Source organism: Mya arenaria, chromosome 11, assembly GCF_026914265.1.
Source record: "Mya arenaria isolate MELC-2E11 chromosome 11, ASM2691426v1".
In the NCBI taxonomy this organism is placed as follows: domain Eukaryota; kingdom Metazoa; phylum Mollusca; class Bivalvia; order Myida; family Myidae; genus Mya; species Mya arenaria.
The window spans coordinates 65,030,375-65,042,951 of record NC_069132.1 but is presented as its reverse complement, the minus strand read 5'-3'; the positions used below and the strand labels follow the sequence as shown (position 1 = coordinate 65,042,951).

Here is a 12,577-nt window from a genome sequence, read left to right as displayed (position 1 = left end):
AGCGTTATGCAGTGGTGTCTCCATGAATATTAACCACAAACTATCTGATACTTGGCATCCATCAAAATAATTGTTATGAAACCTGAATGCATGTAAACGGTCTTTGGACATATTCATTGAAATGCACGTTTTCGATTGGGATGTTTTAAGTACTTTTTCGACGATTTCTCTGTGTCCATTAGCTACAGAGTAGTGTAAGCAGGAGTACGTTGAATAAATTTGTTGTAAAAGTAGAGTAGCAATATCAATAAAACCGTATTCACAAGCAATATCCAATGCGGTTTGTCCAACTACTGTTTCTTGTTGTATAATTCTTCCACCTTTCATAAGGGTAGCAAGATAGTTAACCACATTGGTTCTGTTGAAGTATGATGCTGCATGAAGAAGTCCATAAGACGAAAACGTTTGTTCCTTTATTTTTCGCAGTTCAGCTGGCAAATCATCAATGCGCACCTGGCAAGTCGAATACTTTTTGGTAAAATTCCAGTTAGCTCCTAGTTTGATCAAATACTGTAGTTGGTCTAGGTGACCTACTTTAACGGCAACGAATGCTGCGGTTTCGTCTCCTTCATCTAGATGTTCCAGATTGTTAACATAATGTAAAATGAGCTTCATAGACTGCAGTGATGGCGTTTCTCTAATTAGTTCATGAAGAACTGAATTGTCAGTATTTATCTCCAATGACTGGTATATTTCATACAACTGATCATTGTGTGAATGGGCAACATGAATAGTTAGCTTGATTAATTTGTTTTTATCAATATATGTTGTATTAATTTCACTGAAAAGGTACTTTGAAATGAGCGTATGACCTCTGGATTGAGAAATTGAATACTGTGTGTTTGCCTCACTTACCATCCAATCATGCATTGATTTGTGTATAAACGTAAGACCATCTTCATTTTCGACAACGTAGTGTTCTATCTTTTTTATTTTACTGTTGAATTCATCTGTAGTTGTAATGTTGTTTAAATAAAGGATTTTCAGTATGTTTTTTCTTTTCATTGGAACAAGCGCCGCACAAATAATTTCAAATACTGGTCTTATTTCTTCGAAATCGTCGTTTTCTGCGAATTGTCTGTCGAAGTAAATGTCATATATTTCTTCAAGAGAAGCCGGAATTTTTGATTCCATGTCCATGTTTCCGGTTTCTATCATATAACCAAGAGCATGTACCATATACAGAAAGTTCCCTTCGCTTATGTCTGTAAGTCTATCCATATTTGATCCCGCTTCTGGAACTTTACTTAAAATGAACATTTTCATGTCTTCTATATTTCTGCTGTCGTCAGTTGAAAGGTGAAATGAATGCATGTATTGTCGTATGCGAGTTTCCACCGAAAAATTTCTGGATGTCAGAAGCAATTTGGTCCATGTTGGCATTTGCTTTATTCTTGAAAACAATATATCCTTTAGCGGATTACGTCCTAAAGAATTGTCGTAACACTCATCTAGAGCATCGACGACTATAATCCAGTCATTTAAACCTGTTTTGTTTATTTCAATCTCTTTCAGAGGGTTAAGTATAGCTGCATCAAAACAAGCTTCTATCTCTCTTTCACAGGCATACATATCAAATATGATAGAAGATGTCGGTAGCATAGATATGATGCTGCCATATTCTGGACTTCTCGTTGCAAAGAAACCGATCATTCGTCTGATGAATCTGGCAGGGTTTCTTGTGCTTTTTACATCAAATTTGCATATATGAAATGCAACCATTTTGTCTCGAATGTGTCGACCCTTTTCATTCCGCTTTGCACACAGCAAAAGAGAAATCAATGCTGATTTTCCATAGCCCATTTGAGCCAAGAGTAAAACTCCTCGAGGTTTAGTTTGTTCTAAGCTATCCTGTATTTTAGCAAACAGCCATTCTCGTCCAATCAGAGGTTTATGTGTTTTGAAATATCCAATCAAAGGAAGATCCTGTTGAAACGGGTACTCATAGTTTTCTTGAAAACACCCTGTAATTTTAACAAACTCATGACTAATATGTACTTGATATACTGTGTCACATATCTTATTAAAAATATTTCTCATAAAAACAACAATGTCCCATTTGTATTTTAGAGGTTTGGTGAGTATGTGCTTATCATTTTTAATTGCTAGAATTATCATTGAGTTGCCAAACGCTTCCGCTGTATTGTTTTTATGAGAAGACTCATGAAATCACCCTCACATTAAAGGAACGTTATCGGGCTGAGAGAGTTCATTGGTTCATATCTAGGAATATAAAACAAGTAAATAACTTGTTCAAAAATGATAGCCAAAACCTATCCACAAACAAAATTAAAGTATGTTTCAACCAATTACCCCTATTAAACATTGAAATGTTGACAATCTTTAATTTAATGACAAATTCTGCCATAATTGTAATTTTTATTCATATCTTCCATACAACTCATCCTGAGCATCTGTCTACCCTGGGGTAATGGATATGGTGACCGACTGCAGACCTAGATTACACTTTTCCGATTTCTTTTTTCTTCTTCTTTTTCCTTTTAATTGTTATATTTATAGAACTAATTTCATATCTAGACTAACCACCTTGATAAGTTTTCCAAAATTTCAAAAAGAAAAATCATGTTCAATTACATTTAGATAAACATTTAATGGCGGCAATATATATGGCAACAAAAAACAGTTTGTATCAATGCAATAACCTTATCGTATTGATACTTGTGTACAGGAAACCACATATGAACGGAGTGAAAAAAGTTTGAAATAATTTGTGGCAATGCAGAGTAATGAATCGATTGTACTGAGAAACAAAATGAATTACACGGGTAAAGCGTATTCCAATTAAACAATGGACACTCCTGGGACTAATGCAATAACCTAAACCTACCCAGGTTCCCGTTTAACGACCAAACAGACACTAAACGAGATACATTGAACGACGCAAGACAACAAACACAATTACATAAAAATTTCGATAAAAAGTTAATGTTGTGGTTCTCTTCGTAGTACGGTCAGTGAAAACAACTGGGGACACGTACAACACTTACACTTTAAAAATGCCTTACCTTTGTCATAATCTGAATGTTGGAGTGTTGGAAAAAGCCACCAAATAACAAGAGCTACTATTAAGCCCTGGATACATCGAGATACATGCCGCTCTGAATATTTCAAAATGCGCCTTTGTTTTGTTTGATTTTGTACTGGAATTTCATCTAAATCTTTTAATTTAGCTTTCGCTTCTTCCAACGTTTGAGAACACGTTTTTTATAAAATGTGTCAATGCTGTAGGAGCTTGGTTCTTAATCAGAAGAAGATGTTGTGTAAGGTTCTTGGCATCGATATGAGGAATTACATTTCTGTCTTTGAAAACACTTTCGACTGCATCAAACACTCTGGTAGTTTCATCATCACTTAGTTTTCCATCCGAGCTGTGGGCAATAAGTTCATTTCTAACCGTCTGAAGCTCTTGTAGAACGTTTTCGTTTATCTTAAAAGCTGTGCAATTTTTCCAAATATTGGTGCAGTATGAGACGTCGGAAATGGTAGGAACACTTGACCATTTCTGTGGAACACATAAGCTTGCAATTTCTTTGTATGAGTTTTGCCACTTCCAAGATTCAGAATATGTCATATTCAATCGCAGTATATGTTGCTGAAGCTCGTTTCTCCATCTAACGCACGTGGGACACCACCTGAAATAAAACATGTTCACCTTGACAACAAGCAAAACATCAATGAAAACAACGAGCAGGAATGGGCCTATTATGTTGGTTTAAACAATATTTATTTCGATATATTATTTACAATTAGTTTAGTTAATCAAATTTGACCATAATCAAAATTAACAAAGACTAAATATATAATGCATTAAAACAAGGAGCATGTAAGTTATGCACAAAGCAATAGTGTAAACGTAATTGAGAAGAAAGCCTTGAGGCTAATACAATAGGCCGAATTCAGAACAATTACTCTCAATCACACTCAATGAGTTAATCCTCTGTAATCACATAACGGTCGAGATATTTTAGAGTGAAAGTTATATCATTATTCTCAGGTGTGATTGGTGTATTGTGTATTGTGCTAGGCCACATGAACCGCCCTTGAGGATTGGTTTTTAATACGAATTGAATGAGTGTGAGTGATAAAAGTACATGACAAGTAGAACATATGAAATACGTCAGATATTTGGAACGAACAAGGGACATCCTCGTTCCCAGAAAATATTTAAGAGACCGGGATAATCCACCGAAGTAAATATACTTCCATAACGTGGCCATCCATAAAAAATCAAAATGTTCAAAAGGATGCGCCAATCATATATTTGTTTTGTTTCGTTATAATCTCGAAAGCCCAGCAAAGTTGGTGGTTGCAATTCATCGATGGCTGCAAAGACAGGCAGCTAATTGTATGCGAAGTTAGCAGCCTGGCAGCATGAAGTTAGCGGCCTAGCGGCGTGAAGTTGGCGGACTAGCGGTGTAAAGTTAGCGGCCTAGCGGCGTGAAGTTGGCGGACAAGCGGCCTAAATTAGATATCTATTTCAAGGTTATTCTTCGTACGTTTAATTGGGAAATATGATAAATTAATGCTTTTTTATTCGTACATTAACATAGGGATCATAAATTGTTTTCTACTTCAAAGCATTTTTAAATAAGTTTTATTCTAAAACAATGCAAAAACAGTTTCTATGCAAAATTCATCACGCTGGAGCGATTTTTTTCAAAAAACGATCAAGCAGTCAAGCGTCCTAGCGGCATGAAGTTAGCGGTGGTCTAGCGGCCTAAAAGCCCCTCCCCACAAAAAAACCCATTGTGGATTGTAAATAACTGTTGCCAAATGCGTTAAAATACATGTTTTTGTTGTTGTTGTTTTTAAATGAGTAGCCTTTTTCCATTGGTTCACATGATTTAAATATGTATTCGTATATAATCTGACGTTTGAAGTCTGCATAAAGCGGTCTTAGCGTTTGAAAATAAAAGATGAAAATTGAAAACACTTAAAAAAACACATGGATAGAGTTAGCGAAAGAATCTACTTCTTATCGGGAACTTGCACCTCGGAGTGAAAAACAACTCCAGCAATGTTATTATGATCATTATTATTATTTATTATTATTATTATTATCATTATTATTATTATCATTATTATTATTATTATTATTATTATTATTATTATTATTATTATTATTATTATTATTATTATTATTATCATTATGATTATTATTATTATTATTATTATTATTATTATTATTATTATTATTATTATCATTATTATTATTATTATTATTATTATTATTATTATTATTATTATTATTATTATCATTATTATTATTATTATTATTATTATTATTATTATTATTATTATTATTATTATTATTATAATAAACAAAATATATATATTATATAAACAAAATACCAATTCTCTGGCCACGCTTTGAAAAGACCATGTTGCGTAAAACTATGTACGTGAAGTTAGCGGACCAGCGGCGTGAAGTAAGCGGCCTAGCTGCCTAGCGGTTTAAAATTGTTTTCTATTTCAAAGCATTTTATATGCGTTATTTTCTAAAACAATGATAAATCAAATGTTTCTATTTACACAAAAGAACATTCTTAAGCGAATACCATCATTACCCACATTTTTAGGCTGCTGGATTGAGTTTTGGGGAATTTTAGGCCGCTAGGCCGACAGGCCACTAACTTCACACCGCCCGGCCGTCGGACTACTTGATCGTCTTTTTTGAAAAAAAGTCCATTATCGCTCCAGATTGATAAATTTTGCATGAAAACAATTATTTAAGCATTTCTCTAGAAGAATACTGGTTTGAAATAGAAAACGGTTTAACACCGCTATGTTAATGTGTGAATAAAACATTGATTTATCATTGTATTCTAATTAAAAGAGAAAAAACTTAGGCCGCTAGGCCGCTAATTCACGCCGCTAGGCCGCAATGCCGCTAGACGCTAACACAACGCCGCTAGGCTGCAAACTTCACACCACTAGGCCGCTAGGCCGCACTTTACGCCGCTAGATCGCTAACATCAGGTACATTTAGCTGCCAATTCTTGCAACCATCGATGAATTGCAACCATCAAGTTTGCTGGGCGGTAAAGATGGGCACGAAACAAAAAATATGTGATTGGCGCAACCTTTAAAAAAATTTTTTTATGGAAGTCCACGATATTGAAGTACATGTACTTCAATGGATTATCGCGGTCTCTTTAATATTGTGTAAGAACAAGGATGTCCCTTATTTGTTTTAAATATCTGATTATTTCAATGTTTTTACATATCATGTACGTTTATCACTCAAACTCATTTAATTCGTATTCACAACCAATTCTCGAGGATGGTTCAAGTTGCCTAGCCGAGCACTCACAAACTTAATGGTAAATGCACGCAAAACACGTGAGTCCCATTTAAGTTATTTAAACCATTGAGTCATTTAAGTGAGTTACTATCTCGTTTTAACGGGAAAAGAGATAACACATATGTCACCTCTAAGCAATCGTAATTTTACCCATGAAAAACAGTTTTATCTAGAATTTAGACAAAAAATCCAAGAATTTGTAGTGGCCAGGTCGTACAATATGTTTGTCCGACTTGTGTTTATCTACTTTTAGAGTATTGGCTGATAAGAAACAGCTCCCCCACAAAACAAAAAAAGTTGAATATACACCATTTGTTCGATACCGATTTCTTTTGACCGTTTTCACAAGTTAGGTTTCGATGTTTTCAATACACAATGTCAACAAGCTTTCTGTCGAAATACGTATAGGATAGACAACGAGTGTACGTATCTACGTATCTCGCTACGCTCGGGTATATATGTCATAGATACGTCCACGAGGTGTCTATCCGACTTAGACCACGTGAACTTAAGCGAATAGGTTTGGTTCTTGTTCTTCAATCTAAAGACTCATTAAATCCAATTTAACTTTGTATACCTTGACCTTTGAGGTAGGGACACGGGTCTTGCACGCGACACGTCGTCTTGGTATGTGGAACACATGTGGCAAGTTATTTTAAAATCTGTCCATACAAGAGAAAGTTACAGCCCGGACACGACAACCTATACTCTATGTCCTTATATGCAGCACTTTATTGTGAATAAACACTAAGTGTGACCTTGACCTTTGAGGTAGGGACACAGGTCTTGCACGCGACACGTCGTCTTGGTATGTGGAACACATGTGGCAAGTTATTTTAAAATCTGTCCATACAAGGGAAAGTTACAGCCCGGACACGACAACCTGTACTCTATGTCCTTATATGCAGCACTCCATTGTGAATAAACACTAAGTGTGACCTTGACCTTTGAGGTAGGGACACGGGCCTTGCATGCGACACGTCGTCTTGGTATGTGGAACACATTTGGCAAGTTATTTTAAAATCTGTCCATACAAGGGAAAGTTACAGAGCCGGACGGACGGACGGACGGTGCGATTTTAATATGCCCACCTTCGGGGGCATAAAAATATCTAACTATCAACTTGTTGATATCTAAATACTAAGGTTGCCCTTATCCCTTTCAAACAGCCACCAGTTACATGCATTTAACTTTTTCATAGTGCTAGTACATATTTTTTGTGTTTCTCTGTAAATGTAAATCACTGAGTTTATTTAGCATTTTCTTCTTGTCTTCTAATGCAGGAAGAAGCACAGGTCTTACTGTTAAGGTACGCAATGAGGTTGTGACAGTTAGGCTTAATGCTGTGTAGAAAGATGTCTGGCCGGGAGACATACTGATGTTCTGCTTTACTGATGTTGTTGCAAACACCTACAAACCATTCTCTATAACTACCACAACAAACAATATACTTATAATGCAGGTGAATAAAATTTTAGCATAACCATCAGACATCTAGAAAATTTAAGCTGAGTGTCATTCATTTGGTCCAAAAGCCTTAGAGCTTTTGTCAGATCATACTTAAAACGACAAGCATCAATGCTGTTTGCAAACTTTTTTCATTTTTATTTCATTCAACTAAAAATTTGTGTATGTCTAGATGATACATCATAACAAATGCCCATAATTTAAGAAAAAACACACTCATTGCCAAATGCAATACATTCTTTAATTTGTCTCTAATTTCAGATGTATTTCTTATTGACTGTTTAAAATATGTTAGTTGATAGGTATTTTGAAGTATTCAAGGTTTGATTTTGTTATAAGCGTGTGTGAACATTTGCAGAAAATCTGAGCTACCTTTGTGAAAGAGGCCAATAGAGGATTTGGATGGTGGAGTTTCCGATGACACAATGCTGACTATTTCCACAGAGCTGATTTTGCTTCCTACTGGCAGCAGAAGGAAGTCTTCACTTTTATTTGAAACAATTCGGTTCCAATGCCACCAATTTGTCAAGATATCATGTAACTGAACAGATGGAAATGCCACCAACTTTCTTCATTAACACAAACTATCTGTGTACCTGGACCATCAGCTTGAACAGTATACTTCTACTACCATTTTCTCATATTCAAACATAACTAGAAAGGTCTGAAAGGCAATCATGCTATCTTCAGTGATAGTGGAAGAATGATAAACTCCTGTGTTATGAATTCTGCTGTAACTTGATATCACCAGTATGTACAAACAGTGCCAAATTTATTACATTTCTTACTTGTGTCTTATCAGTGCTCTATGCATATATATTGTACTTGATGTCAACAATGACTTTATTAAGATGCAACTTTCATCTCTGTATTGGTGTTTACATACTTCCATTTATGTTGCCATACCAGTGTCAATTGAATAACAGATAATCGAGATGAATTTGTTTTTATTTAATTCTACCACTGTTGTCTATGATCATTTACATATCATTTGGTTAGTACACTTCATTATATACCAGGCAGTCATTGTCTTATTTCCTCTTATTTCCTTATAACAACTCAGCAATAAGCCTGTTGACATTTCTGCTTTCAATTGTCTATATATTTTGCATTCACATTTCTTTTTTAAGTTTGAAATCTGATCACTGTTAAAAAACAGGCTCTTCTCCATGGCTGCCTAAAATTGTCTTCCTTATTGATAATTAATTAAAATAACAATAACCTAATGCCCTATTGTTTTGTCAACTTTCGAAAACATATTCAAAACATTTCTCAACGGCTATGAAATTATTTTTGGACACACCTTTTTGCAGTTTACAGCCTTAAAAAATAAATAATAATAAACATATGGGATTCAACCAAATGCACTGCTTAACCTATAAGTAAATGATAGTTTTCTTATATAACATAACTTCTGCAAACTAAAAATAATCACATTCCAATGGAACTTGCTGTACAAATTCTAGTAAATATACTTACAAATTAGTTCAACAAAAATGTTAGTGTTTGTATGCACTGCTTTGTATGAGACACATAGATTTTAGACATATTGTAACCATTTTCACTCATTGCATGTTTTTCTGCTACAGTGTTATAGCGTTTTCATGTGTATCATTTAGATTCATTGTTTTCACAGTATTACTTCACTCATTATTCAGTGCTGATCTCATTTCATGTAAATTTCTTCTTGTTGAATTGTAAATTATGACAAATGCTGCTCACAAGAGTGTGATTATGGATATACTCTTCCTGTCATTCATGTTATTTGATAATTGTCAGCTGTGTCATCTTCCGTGAATTGCATTACTTTGCCTCAGATTTAATAGTATGTGAAATGGTTTTATGTTGTCGCTATTAGAACAGGGGTCATTTTAATAAGCCCAACATCCTGTACATTAATCATTTTGCCAAAGTAGTTCCTTATAGATACATATGACACTACAGACTGGTTAATTGTAATGGTAAACTATTTTTCAGTTCTTTTAAAAGAAATCCATCCTTTGATATAGCCTTCATATTGCACCATTGTTTCCTCAAGCTTTACCTTGCATTTTTGTGATTCAGGCATGGTTGAAATACATTTCAAGGGACTAGACACCAGATGATACCATTGCAAGATGAAAAAAACAACTGTCCAAAACTTTAATGGAATTTATATCTTAGTGTATATTTTAACTGTGTTTTTGGACCGAGTAAATCCCAGTTATTTAAAAAAATGGCTTCTGAGTGTGTTCCTGTAAAAATCATTTTCGTTTTTCATTTAAAATATTGCATTTTTGACCTCATACTAGCCCTATTTGATAAGTTTAAACTTGTTTTGAGGAAAAATTGATTTTGCTGATTTTGGTACCATCTGGTGTCTCTAGTCCCTTGAACGTATTACGTTTGGTTCATCTACAATTGATCTAATAAACCCTGGTATAATATTGATGATTATGGAGCAATAAAAACGTGTTTTATTTGAAAAGTTAATTGGGCTCAGTTTCAGACCTATTCGGATTATGAAATAAAATACTGGATTATAACTTTTAAGATAGACCAGCTATAAAAACGCACAAAAGAGAACGTTAAGATAGACCTAAAAAGCAGAAGGCAGTGACCTGCTTCCCTTTTCCGACTCCTTGCTGCTGTATTACTATTTCCCACTGTGCCCTTTTGTTTGACAGAGCTTCCATCAATAATTATGAACTATATTTGATATTCAAAATGTCAATTCAAAAAAAGTTTAAAAATCATACAGATACATAATTGTGATACTTATTCGTGATAAAAGCTTCTCTTTACATTTGTATTGGTATTGAGAGTAGTTACAACACATGCACAATATCTTTTCAACGTTGACCCTTGCAAATGCCCCATCAGGGCTCTTTCAATGCGCATCAAAAGATCACTGTCTGACCTAGCACCCTGCCCTTTTTAAATCATAGCTCGGGACCTGAATTCCCACATAAGAAACTTTCTTCTACAAAAAACAGACTAGTATAGTTGTACGGTCCGTTTCAATCTCCTCTTGCCACACATCTGACATTTATACAACCAGTTGTAACTCTCCTGCTGCCAGCTTTAAGCAGTACCGTCCCTCAGCACTTTCAGTGCTTTGATTCTTTATCTAATGCACCCGCTGTTTACAATATTAAAGCTGCATTGGGACGAAACAGAAACCTACTGATAAAAGGTCAAACCATAAAACTTGTTCACTGTCTAAAGTTTTCATTATCAGCATATAAATAATTTGATACAATTGAGGAATGTGACTTGTACGAACTATAATGTAAATCATGATAATGGTATATAGTTTTGAACCTTGTTTGAATATGCTACTAAACCCCAAGAGTCAACAAACTATTTGTTAGCGAAATACACAGTAGGAATGACCAACTAAAATAATGTTTAGCTACTCTGGTTCCACTGAATTCGCTTCTTTATATCTCATTTAAGCTTTTGTTCCAGTATGAAATAGTGTTTCCAGTTTGCTTTTAAAGTATATACAATGATTATTATTAGACCATGATAGATGTTTTAAAAATGGGTGCCTGATAAATTACAGATTATTTTTCTTGGCCTATTAATACAGTTTTGTCAAATGTGATCCATTTTACCTCAAGGAAATCGTGTTTTAGGAGTTGTATATATACTTTTGTTGGTACAACGTGTATATGAGAAATGGAGCAATGAAATAGCGAATGCCGATTGGTTGGATATGAGTGAGCGTGGTCTTAATTATTAAGATAATGCTTCACTTCACATTTAATATGTTATGTCAACAAATGCCAAGTAACTGACTTAGTTTTAGGTAAAACAAACTGTTCTTTATGATATGTATTATACTGTAAGGGGCTGTACGACTAAGATTTTATTGTTTTTTAAGTTTTGTTTATTCTCACGATAGTCAGTTTGATTACAAAAAAATCAGGCTACACACCACTAAGAAATGAATCGATTAAACAACACAAGTAGGTACATATAGACTCTCATCAGAACACAAACCAATATTAAAACGAGTGACATATCTACATGTTAACTATTGAAGTGTCAGATTATAAAAAATAACACAAGCATAAGACACTCATAGTTTGTAGAACAGTTTACTTCCCATACTCCGTGGTATACCACAGTCTTAATAGATACTTTTCATATATTGTTTTATAAAGTTTGGCACGTTTATGTATTAAATAATAGATGCAAGTTCAAATTCAAAGTTTATTAAAGAATTTGATATTCTTAAAGCTGCACTCTCACAGATTTATCGGTTCGACAACTTTTTATTTTTATGAAGAAGAGGGGTATATTGCTTTGCACAGGCATGTCGGTATGTCGGTCGGTCGGTCGGTCGGTCCGTCGGTAGACCAAAGCTTGTCCGAGTGATAACTCAACAATTCCTAGTCGTATGGTCATCAAACTTCACATGAAGGTTGGGCCTGACCAGTAGATGACCCCTATTGATTTTGGGGGTCATCGGGTCAAAGGTCAAGGTCACAGTGACCTTTAATGGTAAAATAATTTTAAAGCTTGTCCGAGTGATAACTCAACAATGCCTGCACCCATGGCCCTCAAACTTGACATGGAGGTTGGGCCTGACCAGGAGATGACACCTATTGTTTTGGGGGGTCATCAGACCAAAGGTCAAGGTCACAGTGACCTTGAATGGTAAAAGGTTGTCCGAGTGATAACTATATATATACGTATGCATTTAAATAAGTTGTAAATAGTAACACACTGAATGGAAAAGGAGTCCATTTTTTCAATTATTGTCTAAATGGTCTAAAGTATACTCACAATTGTGGA

The 12,577-nt window shown here is 34.7% G+C and overlaps 1 protein-coding gene across 1 annotated transcript; it reads right to left on the bottom strand.

Annotated features, from left to right (window-relative positions):
* Positions 1–290: 290 nt before the first annotated feature.
* On the bottom strand, positions 291–3,207 carry LOC128208695 (uncharacterized; the record flags this gene model as incomplete). Its single annotated transcript, XM_052912242.1, has 4 exons — positions 291–320; positions 535–618; positions 1,177–1,964; positions 3,027–3,207. Coding segments are annotated over 4 exons (1,083 nt in total), but the record flags the coding sequence as incomplete, so codon positions are not given.
* Positions 3,208–12,577: the final 9,370 nt, after the last annotated feature.